Source organism: Tenrec ecaudatus, chromosome 2, assembly GCF_050624435.1.
Source record: "Tenrec ecaudatus isolate mTenEca1 chromosome 2, mTenEca1.hap1, whole genome shotgun sequence".
NCBI lineage: Eukaryota > Metazoa > Chordata > Mammalia > Afrosoricida > Tenrecidae > Tenrec > Tenrec ecaudatus.
Genome location: NC_134531.1, coordinates 67,165,223 through 67,179,365, shown reverse-complemented (window position 1 = coordinate 67,179,365; position 14,143 = coordinate 67,165,223). Strand labels below are relative to the sequence as shown.

Sequence of the window (14,143 nt, the reverse complement as noted above, 5' to 3'; positions counted from 1 at the left end):
GTTGCCACTGTCATCACAGTGTTTTTATGTGTCACTTTGTTTGGTGCTGTCCAGGCCATCCGCAATTTTATGTGCATATTATCTTCTCTGCAGGTCTATCTAGATAAGATAGGCTGGATGTAGAGAAGAAAGCAACTGGACCGATGGTTCCGGGGAGTCATGGGAAAGTGGGAGGTGGAGGGAGGGAAGAGGTGTTAACCCACCCAGGGACAAGGGAACAAGGAGGGATTCAAAACCAGTGGCAAGGAGGGGGTGGGAGGACTGGCAGGGAGTGATCAAGGGCAATGTAACCAAGAGGGATTACAGAAACCTAAATGAAGGCTGAGCATGGTAGTGGGACAAGAGGAAAGCAAAAGGGAATAGAGGAAAGAGCTAGGAGGCAAAGGTCATACAGAAGCCTCAATACAGGCATGTACATATGTAAATATATTGATATATGATGGTGGGGGAAACAGATCTATGTGCATATATTTATAGGTTTAGTAGTAGGGTAGCAGATGGACATTGGGCCTCCACTCACGTATTCCCTCAATACAAGAACACTTTGCTCGACTAAACGGACATTCCATGACAACCACCTTCCAGATACTATTGCTGCAGACAAACGTGTGCATAAGCAAATGTGGTGAAGAAAGCTGATGGTGCCCAGTTATCAAAAGATATAGTGTTTGGGGTCTTAAAGGCTTGAAGGTAAACAAACAGCCTTCTAGCTGAGAAGCAACAAAGCCCACAGGGAAGAAGCACACCAGCCTGTGTGATCACAATGTGTTGAAGGGATCAGGTAGCAGGCACCAAAGAACAAAAATCATTATATGCCCACCTTCCTCATATAAACGCTGAAGACAAATGTATGCATACGTAAGTGTGGTGAAGAAGGTTCATGGTGCCTGGCTATCAAGAGATATAGCATCTGGGGTCTTAAAAGCTTGAAGGTAAACAAGCGGACATCTAGCCCAGAAGCAACAAAGCCCACATGGAAGAAGCATTCCAACCTGTGTGATCAAAAGGCGTCAAAGGGACCAGATATCAAGCACCAAAGAACAAAAAAATCATTGTGAATTAGGAGTGCGAGATGGGGACCCAATGCCCATCTGTAGACAAATGGACATCCCTTACAGAGGGGTAGTGGGGATGAGACGAGTCAATCAGTGTGCAGTGTAACATCAATGAAACACATAACTTTCCTCTAGTTCTTAAATGTTTTCTCTTCCCCCCTCCACTATCATGATCCCAATTCTACCTTAGAAACCTGGTTAGACCAGAGGATGTACAGTGGTGCAGATAGGAACTGGAGACACAGGGAATCCAGGACAGATGAACCCCTCAAGACCAGTGGTGAGAGTGGTGATACTGGGAGGGTGGAGGGAAGGGGGGGTTCAAAGGAGGAACCGATTATAAGGATCTACATATAACCTCCTCCCTGGGGGATGGACAACAGAAAAGTGGGTGAATGGAGATGTCGGGCAGTGCTAAGATATGATAAAATAATAATTTATGAATTATCAAGGATTCCTGAGGGAGGGGGAGCGAGGAGGGAAGGGAAAAAAATGAAGAGCTGATTCCAAGAGCCCAAGAGGAAAGCAAATGTTTTGAGAATGATGAGGGTAACGAAGGTACAAGTGTGCTTTACACAATTAACGTATGTATGGATTGGGATAAGAGTTGTATGAGCCCCCAATAAAATGATTTTTAAAAAAACATAAGCTGTCATATGAAGTGCAAGCATTAGTCTTTCCCCATGGAATGCACAGAATGAAGAAAATCAAAGACACACTGAAATAATTAAGTCCAATGGAATCATGGAGCATGTAGACCCCAGCTACTCAATCCAGAGACTAGAAGAACTAGATGAAGCCCAGCTCGAAAAATGAGGACACTAAAAGGTCATGGATCATGTGGGAGGAAACTGTGGAAAATAACTCAAACTCATACGACTTATAGCTAAGGCTTACTGGTCAGATAGAGGCTGATGGGACCCCAGACTATGACCCTTTGTCCCCTCACTCCCGTGGCTCAATTTTCTGCCACCAACAAAGAGTTCTCTAAGGGAATAAAAACACTCAAGAGGCAGCACATCTTAGAATAACCAAACAGCTGAGACCAAAGACAGGCATTTGCCTAAGGACAACATTCATAAGGGTTAGGACAGGAGGAGGAATGTAAGCAGGAAACATGGTCACTGGGATAAGAACTGTTACATGTGGGGAAACAGCCAAAGGCATGAAACAAAACATGCAGGAATTGTTCAATGGAAAATTGTCAGTAAACCTTCATCCAATTCACAATAAAAAGCTTTGAATGTTTTTATTTTAAAAAAGTATTATGAGGAATGTTATTTATATCCCATATCAAAATGCAATAGACACAAATGTTTCCTCCAAATGATACATTACTAATATAAAAAACAGAAATCCAACAGGCATCAGTTATAATTCTAAGTTTTCTCCCTTACCTTCTCTTTTCTCAATTCTTCTTTTAACATTTCCCTCAGTTTCTGGGCTTTATAAATTCGGTATCTGTCAGAGCATGGCTGTTTCTCTTTTGCTGGAATCGAGGTTGGTTTTGGAGCTTCGTGACGAACAGCAATTAAGGGATGTGGTTCTGATGGAACACTGACAGGAGGTTTCTCCAGAGCAGAAGAACTTGATACTCGCTTTCTTCTCTGAGAAACGGTACAGGATTCTTCAACCTGGCTTTTACCATCAGTCTTTTCATCGCTGGAGAAATCAAGGGGGGGGGGGGGGAATAAAGCAATCTTGTTTTACAGATTCTATAGTTTTAAAACCCTGTCTAGTGAAAAAATGTCTTACTTGCTCAAAGTCAATGACTTGAGATTTAAATTGTGGCAGAGGTTGCAGTAAAAACTGATAGGTAAACTCGAGTGAAACTGCAAATCTTTTTCAGGCTGTAAGTCCCTAGGCACATATGAACACATAGTTTGGTGTGGGCTTCCCTTTAAAATAATAAAACTATGCTATAGAACAAAGCTAAATTTTCTTAATTTGAATTAGTAGATAACTGAGTTTTTTTAAATAAAATTTATAATTCATCTGCCATCCCTTGAACTAGTCTAAACTGCCATATTTAATTATCAACCTGAGATCACAAAATATGCAAAACTTCTGAAATACCTATATTTGAAAATATACACTGAACTACATTAACCAAACCAAATTTGTTTGAGGTAGAAATTATTTCTCTTCTGGTAAACATGATTGTATTAATACAAGACATTAGAATTAATTTTTCACTCAAAAAGAAAAGTTTGTTGTTGGTTAGGAAGCATCAAGTTGGTTCTGACTCATAGTGACCTTAAGCAGAAGATAACAAAATACTGCCCTATCCTGCGCCATCCTCACAATTGTTTCCATGCTTGAGGCCATTGTTACAGCCACTGTGTCAATCCAGCACCTTGAAGGCCTGACTCATCTTTGCTGACCTTCTCCAGGGACTGGCCTTTCTTAACAACATGTACAAAATATGTAAGACAAAGTCTCAACATCCTTGCATTCTTGCCTCCAAGGAGCACTCTGGCTGTACTTGTTCTAAAATAGACGGGTTTGTCCATGGTACTTTCTGTAGTTTTCTCCAGCACCACAATTCCAATGGCTCGATTCTTCTTCAGTCTTCTTTATCCAGTGTCCCATGAGGCAATTAAAAATACATGGCTTTCAGGGCACCTTAGTCCTCACAGCAACATCGTTGTTTTTCTTTTTTTTTCCTATTTATTTATTTATTTAACAGTTTATTGGGGCTCATACAATTCTTTTCACAGTTCATACATATACATACATCAATTGTATAAAGCGCATCTGTACAGTCTTTGCCCTAATCATTTTTTTCTCTTTTCTTCTTTTACATTTTATTAGGGACTCATACAAGTCTTACCACAATCCATACATATACATACATCAATTGTATAAAGCACATCCATACATTCCCTGCCCCAATCATTCTCAAGGCATTTGCTCTCCACTTAAGCCCTTTGCATCAGGTCCTCTTTTTTTTTTCCCCTCCCTCCCCATTTCCCCCTCCCTCATGTGCCCTTGGTAATTTATACATTGTTATTTTGTCATATCTTGCCCTATCCGGAGTCTCCCTTCACCCCTTCTCTGCTGTCCCTCTCCCAGGGAAGAGGTCACATGTGGATCCTTGTAATCAGTTCCCCCTTTCCAACCCACTCACCCTCCACTCTCCCAGCATCCTCCCTCACACCCTTGGTCCTGAAGGTATCATCCACCCTGGATTCCCTGTACCTCCAGCCCTCAAATGTACCAGTGTACAGCCTCTGTCCTATCCAGACCTGCAAGGTAGAATTCGGATCATGGTAGTTGGGGGGAGGAAGCACCAAGGATCTGGGGGAAAGCTGTGTTCTTCATCAATACTACCTCACACCCTAATTAACCCATCTCCTCTCCTAAACCCCTCCCTCTATGAGGGGATCTCCATTGGCCGACACTTGGGCCTTGGGTCTCCACTCTGCACTTCCCCCTTCATTTAATATGATACATATACATATATACATATACACATATATACACATACATACACACACTTATATCTATTTTTTTTTGCATGATGCCTTATACCTGGTCCCTTGGGCACCTCGTGATCGCACTGGCCGGTGTGCTTCTTCCATGTGGGCTTATTTGCTTCTGAGCTAGATGGCCGCTTGTTCACCTTCAAGCCTTTAAGACCCCAGACACTATCTCTTTTGATAGCCGGGCACCATCAGCTTTCTTCACCACATTTGCTTATGCACTTGTCTTCAGCGATCCTATCATGGAGGTGTGCAGTCAATGATATGATTTTTTGTTCTTTGATGCCTAGTAACTGATCCCTTTGGGACCACTCGATCACACAGGCTGGTGTGTTCTTCCATGTGGACTTTGTTGCTTCTGAGCTAGATGGCCACTTGTTTATCTTCAAGCCTTTAAGACCCCAGTCACTATCTCTTTTGATAGCCGGGCACCATCAGCTTTCTTCACCACATTTACTTGTTCACCCACTTTGGCTCCAGCCGTTGTGTCGGGAGAGTGAGCATCATAGAGTTCCAATTTAATAAAAGAAGGTATTCATGCATTGAGGGAGTGTTTGAGTAGAGGCCCAAGGTCCTTCCGCCACCTTAATACTTGACCTATAAATATAGACACATAGATCTATTTCCCCATCCTCCTATATATATTTGCATGTACATGTCTTTGTCTAGACCTCCATGAATGCCCTTTGACTCCTAGCTCTTTCCTCCATCTCCCTTGACTTTCCTCCTGCCCTACTACCATGCTTCGTCGCCACCTGGGCTAGAATATACCTCTTCTCTAAGCAACCTTACCCTTGATCACTTCCCACCAGGCCTGCCACTCCCGCTTCTCTACCATTTGGGGTCCCATGTTTTTCCCTTGTCCCTGGGTTTGTTAACACCACTTCCTTGTTTTTCAATACTCTAAAGATGTCTTGTGAAGATTTACCCAGTCCAAATGTGTTGATTGATTCATTTTTTCCCCAAAATTTTTTATTGGGAGGTAATACAGATATTATATCATTCCATAATTCAATCACGTCAAGAAGTATTCTACAATTGTTACCACAATCAGTTTCAAAATGTTTGATCTCTTGGCTGCTGCTTCCATGAGAATTGATTATGGATCTAAGCAAGATAAAATCTTTGACAATTTCAACCTTCTCTCCATTTTTCATGATGTTACCTATTTTTCCAGTTGTAAGAATTTTCATCTTCTTGACATTGAATTGTAATCTATACTGAAGGTTGCAATCCTTGATCTTTGTCAACAAGGGATTCAAGTCCTCCTCACGTGGAGCAAGCAAGGTTGAGTCAGTTTGAGTCATGTGTATACCAGAGGTTGTTAATAAGCCTTCCTCCAATCCTGATGCCAGGTTCTTCTTCAAGTAACACAGCTAAAGTACTCACACTAAATAACATGTTAGAAACTGTTCAGATTGGATACAGAATTTCAAGATAAGCTAACGTCAACAAAAGAGTAGGTTCAGTCAAGGATTAAAAGCAGAAAATCTACTTTTCTCATGTTGAAATTAGTTTTGAATAAAAATAGCAAATACTTAGCCACAAAATAACTTTCTTTGTTAAGAAAAAAATTAAAATTTTTATTTTCTTTCCATTCCATTCGTCCTTGACCTTTTTCTTTTCTTTTTTAAATAGTTTTACTGGGGGCAAAATAACCTTTTCTATGAACATTTCTTTAACTTAAATTTTTTCTCAACCTTTTTAAAATGATACATGCATCTTCTTCTGCATTTTATCCAAATATATTGAATATAGACTATTTTATAACTAGTAATCGAAAACCAAAAACCCACTATGCTACAGCCAATGCTGACTCATAACAAAGAAAGAATAAACTATCCCATAGGGTTCCCAAAGCCGTAAATCTTTATGGAGCAGGCTGCCACATCTCTCTCACAAGAGAATGGATAGATAGGTTGAAACAATCTGTCTTTCAGTTAGCAACCTAGTGCTTTGACCACTGTGCAACAAGGCTCCCCCACAAAACAACACAACACTGGATCAAAAACAAATTTGCTGGAAGGTGCTACAGAATCAGTTATGACTCACAGCGACCCTATGTGTAGCATAATAAAACATTACCTGCTCCTACACCAGACCCACAATCAGTGCTGTGCTTGAAAGCAGAGCTGTAGCCAGAATCAATTTATCTCATTGTAGGTCGTGTTCTTTTTCACTGACCTTGGAGAAGCATGCGGTCCTTCTCCAAGGACTTGTCCTCTCTGATAGCATGTCCAAAACACGACACAAAATTCTGTCATCCTAATGCTACAGTTCTTGTACAATTTGTCTAGGTTTTCTGGTTCTTTCCAGAAACACCTCTCCCGTGCCTAAGCTGTAAGTCCGGTCTTTTAAAAAAAACTTGTCATCTTGCCTCTAAGGAACCTGGCTGTACGTCTCTTAAGACAGATTTCTTTTCCTGCCAGTTCATGGCGTCTTCAATCTTCTTTGACAATAATGCAACTCAAATGCACCAATAATTGTTCTACCTTCCTTATTTATCAACCAGGTTTCACATGTATTGGGACCACTGAAAATGGCCTGGCTTGAGTCAGATACACCTAGTCCTCTGGTGACATCTGTGTTTTTTATTAACACTTTACAGAGCTCTTCTGAAGCGGATTGCCCAATGTATTACGTCGCTGGATTTCTTGGCAACTGATTTGATGAGCACTAATTGCAGAGCAAAGCAAAATTAAACCCTTGCCAACCTCAATTTTTACTTATTGGGCATGGTGTTCTCTACTTGATCCAGTGACGAGAATATATGTTTCCATACACTGAGTTATAATCTACACTGAAGGTTGTATATTTCATCTTCATGAGTAAAAGTTTCAAGTCCTCTTCAAGTTCAACAAGAAGGTAGTCATGTTTATCACAGTCTTCCTCTAGGAATGATGGCACATTCATCTTCATATAGCCCAGTTTATCAATTTAGCAAAGACCATTTACATATGGTGAAAGGATACAACTCTGACATACACTTTTACACACATACACTTTTGATTTTAGACCACGCAGCCACCCCTTGTTCTGTTGAAACAACTGCCTCTTGGTCTCCAAGGAGGTGCATGAACATTTTTAAGTGTTCTGGAATTCCTATTCTTCTCAATTTCTTTCATAATTTGTTATGATCCACACAGTTAACAAAGCTTTGCAGGGTCAATAAAACACAAGTAAAAATATTTCGGGTATTCTGCTTCCAGTCAAGATCCATCTGACGTTAGTAATATTATCCCTCATTTCCAAGTCCTCTTGTGATTGAAAGGAGCTTGAGTTTCTCATAGTACCCTGTGGATGTACTATTTTAACTGTTTTCTATTTATCTGCAGCAAAATTTTACTTATGTGTAATATTTATGATGTGTGTAAAATATAATAATTTTCACATTCTGTTGGATCACTTTTCTTCAGAATGGGAACAATTACGGATCTCTTACATGTCTAAAGTGCATGGTACAAAGTGCAATTACATGGCCAGGTAACTGTCTTCCAAATTTCTTGATATAGACAAGTAAGCACTTCTGATGGATCGTTTCTAAATGTCAACTCAAAGAAAATATTAAATATCCTCAAGTTTAAGTGTCTTGATTTATTAAATTCTCTATCATCATGCATCCATATTCAGGTAGTACCCAGATTACAAACTAGTTCCGATTCTAAATCTTTCTTTAGTCTAATTTGTACATAAACCGGGAGTTAAAGATGGTCTTAACTGTCAAATTTTCAATGTTGTGTACCTCTATACGCATAGGAAATATTAAAGAACCAGTAAAATATCTTTAACATAATCATGCAATGAAAACTTCGACATCTGGGGCAGTAGCCCCAAGCGGCAAAAGGCACTCACCTCTGCTGTAGTGGCCAGAAATCTTGCCCCTCTTTTGCTTAGAGTCTCCCACCCAGCTGTCCTGGGAGCCTAGTGCCCTGCTTAGGCTGCATGATTCAGGGCCAAGGTCAGTTGTGGCCTTGGTCTGAGTCTAGGGTCAATGCATTGTGCCCAACTGTGGATAGGGCCAAAGCACTATCAAGTACGGATACCAAAGCAAAGTCAGAACCAGCTGCCTCACATCAGGCATGGGGCCCCCCATCACCACAGGGAGTCAGTACAGGCCCTGGAGTCTCCAATGCCACAGTCTGCCCTGCATGCTCATCAATTCCCAGGCAGCTCGAGGCAGGTGCTGCAGGGGTTTAGAGCCCAATGGTGACAGGGAGCATCTGCTGCTAGACAAGTTCTGGAAAGACTAACAGGCTATCTGTCCCTTCCCCTATGTTTATTAAGTTGCAAGTTCCTGTCCCAGGGACTTAAAAATGAGGCAACTGAAAATAGTATGGATTGAGTCAGTTGCCTGCAAACTAGTATTTTTATAAAAAACCCTACTTGAACTGTGGTTAAGAATGCTAAGCTACTAGCCAAAAGGTAGGTAGTTTGAGCCTACCAGTCACTCTGGAAGAAAGATCTAACAGTTGACTATTAGCAGCCTTGGAAATCCTATAGGGCAGTTCTACTCTGTAGTAGTGGGTTTAATATTTACAATCCATTTTGGTGGGGAAATGTGAAAGAGATTTATATATTTGGAAATTATTTTAAGCATCACTAAGTTATCAACCTGGAGTTCTGATGGCAGAGCGGACTACAGATTGGGCTGCTAATCCCAAGGTCTGCAGTTCAAAAGCACCAACTAATCCTTTAAAGAAAGATCAGGCTTTCAATTCCCATAAAGAGCTACAGTGTTTGAAACCCACAGTGGCAGTTCTACGCTATCCTTTGGGCTCACTGTCAGAATTGACTTGATAGCAGTGAGTTTGTTTTGTTTTTAAGTTTACATTCTGAACAAAATAAGCACCCATATTCAAAACAGTTCAGGCCAACAGAGGAAGTTGAGCCAAAAAGAAAGGGGAAAAAATGTTCACCTTCCTGTCACAGCATAAGATTTTGTACCATCGCCACTGTCTCTTAACAAGGTTGGTTGTTAACTGGCTTCCTTGCATATATATAATACAGAAACACAGTCCATATTAACCTAGTGTGTCCTAACTTCAACTGCGCCATCATCTTAAAAAGAAAACAAACATAAAACTAGTCATCCTTGAGTTGCTACTCTGCCATACTCTGAACAAGAAAGTTTGTATCCTTAGGTGAGGCTGGAGGGAGGGGGGATGTGGAGCTGGTAACATTGAGCACAAAAATGAAGAAACTGTTGTAAAACGTATTATGGTAATGAGCTCACAGTTCTTTTTAACACATTCAAAGCACTAAATTTGTTATGTGAATTACATGTCAGTAAAACCAGTTGTTTGTTTGTGGGGAAGTTGTTTATGTTATCACTTATCTCCCCCCCGAAGACGTTATATTACTCCACTTTACAGATGAATAAATTCTGCCCAAGAAATGTCTACTATGTTGTTAAAAATCAGCTGACGGGTCCTGGGTCCTGGGTCCTGGGTCCTGGGTCCTGGGTCCTGAATCCTAATGTGGTACCTGAACCTAAAGCCATGCTTTTCCTATTAGAAAGCATGGTCACCGTATTTAAAGGGGCAGCACACCTTCAAAGCACTGTAGCCGAAGCAAGTCACCAGACCTACTTCCCACTGACATATTCAGCAGAACCAGTGCAACGCTGGTTTTCTCCTTTTGTGAATAATTGCGTATTTTAAAATACTTTCCTCCCAAAGCACTCCAGAATAATGAAAATTAAATTATCCAAGAACAACAGCACCACATGTAGTCTTCGCGCGAGTGTTCCGCCCAGATTCCCCGCCGTCACTAGAAGACAGTCACCCACACTGCCCCCTGATCCCCGAGATGCCAAAGACCCTTACTAAATACACACAGGACATAGCTCTGAGCAGAGGGATAATGGTTTCCCAACACCGAAAATGAATGACAATGCACGCAAGGGAGCACAGCTTCGGTGGTTACTCATCTCCGCTTCCATGTGACAGGGCCTAAGGGGAGGGGCAGACAAATTTGCTTCCCTCTGTAGGCGCTTACCTGCTCCTCGGAGCCTTTTCTTGGGGTTCCGTTCCTCCCAAATCCACCAAGGGGCCATCTGCTGGTTCTGATGGCTTCGGAGCTGAAGCTGCTACCGGCTCCGGCGGCTTGGCAGCCTCCTTTGCACGCTGGGGGACAGACGCGGTGGGCCCTCTGGTGCCTATCCCAGACTTGACGTTGGGCTTCACACTAAGGCGTGCCCGGCGGAACATGGCGGAGCCAGGGGGCCCGGGGAAGCGGCCCCACGGCCGCTCTGTGCCCCGAGCCCCGGCCGCTGCCCGGGAGAGGGGTAACTACGCCCTTTCCACAAAGCCTCCCCACCAATCCAGCAGCCAGCTACCGCAGCTTCGCGCCCCCACCACCTCCACCTGCCCCCCGCCGCCGCCTCTTCTTCATGACCCTGCCACAGCCCTCGCCAAGTTTCCCTCTCCACCCAGCTCCGGTCCTCCGAGCGCGGCGGAACTGGCGCGTCATCAGACGGCGCCGCCACCCATGCGGCGTGACGTCAGAAGCCCGGCGCCCAGAGCCCTGGAAACTGCCAAGCGAGCGCTGCACAAACCGGAACTTGAGACCCGAGCCGCCGCTCCGCTAGCCGCGGGCTTGTATTTGCTGCTGCTGCGGTGCTGGGTCCGGGAAGCCGACTCCCACGGACGCGCGGCGGCCTGATAGGAAGACCTGAAGGAACGTCTGCCTGCTTCTGCTCCATCCGTGACTATGCGAATCGGACCCGTTGTCTGTTCGAGCGTTAAAAAAAGCTCCTTATTTCAAACTTCAAATCCATTTTATTGAAACACCTTTACTAAGTGTTAAACAAGACGAAGACATAGACAAAAACAAAAATAAACCCGAATAACCCCTATGAAGGAGACTATCAGTACGAGGCCATAATGATAACCTAAATTCTCACAGCCACATCGCTAAATTATTAAGCGTGGAAAACAGGATATTTGACACAAAATCACTATTAGCAGCAAATGAACTAATCATAGTCTAGTATAAGAAATGGAAAGAGACCATGATTGGGACACATCGATTATTGCCCATTTTGAAGAGTTCACACAATGGATTGTGAGGTCCTCGATGGTCTGGGCATGGCTCACAGCCATGCAACCCTGGGAGGCCAATTTCCATCAAGGGCATGCCGAAGCGATTCTCTGGCTGGCTAGATGCAGCTCAGCCAACACACTGAGAGCAAAGCTTTTTACATTGCCCGTCAACGCTCAAAATGGACTCAATGGAGGCTAAGTTTATTTGGAGACTCCAAACTGATTTAGGGTTCTTACTGTAAACTTTAGCCTCCTGCAAAGTAGTGCTCTGATTTTAAGCACCATGTGATCTATAGGACTTTCATTAGCTGACTTTCAAAGTACAGAGGCTGACCTTTTTTTCTTTCTTAGAAGTCAACTAAAATCTGAACAGTATCATAGCAAGATACAAGCCTCCAAAGATAGACAAGTTGTTGCAAATGAGGTGCATTGGACCCTGCAGGGCCCTTGACAGGTTGTTGCTGTTGATGTTAGGTGCCATCAAATCAATTCTTAGTCATAATGAATCAAATACTAGCTAGTCTTGTACTGTCCTCACAGTCATGATGTTTAACTTATTGTTGCAGTAGCTAGGCCAATCCATCCAACTGAGTATCTCTTTTTTTCACTGACCCTCTTCCAAGCATGATGTCCTGCACCAGCAACTGGTCCCTCCTGATACCATTTCCAAAACACATAAAGCCAAGGCTTGAAAGCATCCAGAGGTGCATTCTGACTATACTTTTCAGATCACAAATGTGTTCATTCTTCTGGTAGTCCATGGTAAGGAACCCATTATTTTTAGTCATCTTATCGTTTTTCAGCTTTCTATGAGGCAATCAAAATGTGATGGATGGGGTCAGATACTCCTTAGACTTCAAAGTAATATCTTAGCTTTTAAGCACTTTCAGGAGGTCTTTTCAACAGAAAAGTGGGTAAAGGGAGACATCAGTCAGTGTAAGATATGAAAACAATAATAATATTCTAATTTATCAAAGGGTCTCAAGGATGGGAGGGAGGGATAAAAGAGGAGCTGATACCAAGGGCTCAAATATAAAGTAAATGTTTTGAAAATGATAATATATGTACATATATGCTGGATACAATTGCTATGAACTATAAGAGCCCCCAATAGAATGATTTTAATAAATAAAAAGAAGTCTTTTACAAAAGATTTGTCCCACATTGTTGTTGTTGACAGGTGCGGTCCAGTTGCTTCCAACTAATAGTGACCCTGTATACAACACAATGAAACACTGCCTGCAATATTCTCACACTTGTTGTTTGAGTCCATTGTTACAGACACTGTGTCACTTCATATCCTTGCGGGCTTCATCTTTTAGGCTGCCCCTCTACTTTACCAAGCATAATGTCCTGATAACATGTCCAAAACATAGAATAACTCACCATCCTGGTTGCTATGGAGCATTCTGGCTGTACTTCTTCCAAAAGTTCTGCTTGTTCTCCTGGAATCCATGCTACTTTCAATATTCTTCACCAACACCATAATTCAAATGTATCAATTCCTCTTCAGTCTTCTTTATTCATTGTCTAACTTTCATAGGCAAATGAGGCCCTTCAAAATACCCTGACTTAGCACAGGCACATCTTAGTGCTCAAAGTGAAACCTAGGCTGTTTAACAGAACTTTCGCAACATATTTGCTTAATGTAACACATTGTTTATTTATTGACTGCTGCTTCCATGAATGTTTTAATTGTCGATCAAAGTAAAATGATATGCCTCACAATTCCCATGAGCTCTCAAATTTATTTGACCTACTGCCTCCTTAAAAAAAAAATCATTCTCTGGAGGAAAAACAACGGGACCGACAGTTCCGGGGGGACTTGGGGTGGGGGGGTAGGGGGGGTACGGAAGTGGTGTTAACAAACCCAGGGACAAGGGAAAAACATGGGACCCCAAATGGTAGAGAAGGGGGAGTGGCAGGCATGGTGGGAAATGATCAAGGGTAAGGTTGCTTAGAGAAGAGGTATACTCTAGCCCAGGTGGCAATGAAGCATGGTAGTAGGGCAGGAGGAAAGTCAAGGGAGATGGAGGAAAGAGCTAGGAGTCAAAGGGCATTCATGGAGGTCTAGACAAAGACATGTACATGCAAATATATATAGGAGGATGGGGAAATAGATCTATGTGTCTATATTTATAGGTCAAGTATTAAGGTGGCGGAAGGACCTTGGGCCTCTACTCAAACACTCCCTCAATGCATGAATACCTTCTTTTATTAAATTGGAACTCTATGATGCTCACTCTCCCGACACAACGGCTGGAGCCAAAGTGGGTGAACAAGTAAATGTGGTGAAGAAAGCTGATGGTGCCCGGCTATCAAAAGAGATAGTGACTGGGGTCTTAAAGGCTTGAAGATAAACAAGCGGCCATCTACCTCAGAAGCAACAAAGTCCACATGGAAGAACACACCAGCCTGTGTGATCGAGTGGTCCCAAAGGGATCAGTTACCAGGCATCAAAGAACAAAAAATTATATCATTGACTGCACACCTCCATGATAGGATCGCTGAAGACAAATGGGTGCATAAGCAAATGTGGTGAAGAAAGCTGATGGTACCT

At 42.5% G+C, this 14,143-nt stretch overlaps 1 protein-coding gene and 1 non-coding gene across 3 annotated transcripts in view; one reads left to right on the top strand and one right to left on the bottom strand.

Moving 5' to 3' along the window:
- BDP1 (BDP1 general transcription factor IIIB subunit) overlaps positions 1 to 10,898 on the bottom strand; it is a 105,953-nt gene extending 95,055 nt beyond the window's left edge. The window contains exons 1-2 of one of the 2 annotated variants that reach the window (XM_075541151.1): positions 10,538 to 10,898; positions 2,453 to 2,717 (exon numbers count right to left, since the gene is read on the bottom strand). In XM_075541151.1, coding sequence (XP_075397266.1) covers positions 2,453 to 2,717; positions 10,538 to 10,749 — 477 coding nt within the window. In that variant the 5' untranslated portion in view covers positions 10,750 to 10,898. The remainder of the gene's footprint in view (positions 1 to 2,452; positions 2,718 to 10,537) is intronic. The other variant, XM_075541150.1, reaches the window with a different exon arrangement.
- Positions 6,807 to 6,866, top strand: LOC142442052 (U7 small nuclear RNA). The gene has a single exon (XR_012783310.1). It is a non-coding gene; the product is annotated as a U7 small nuclear RNA (small nuclear RNA).
- Positions 10,899 to 14,143: the final 3,245 nt, after the last annotated feature.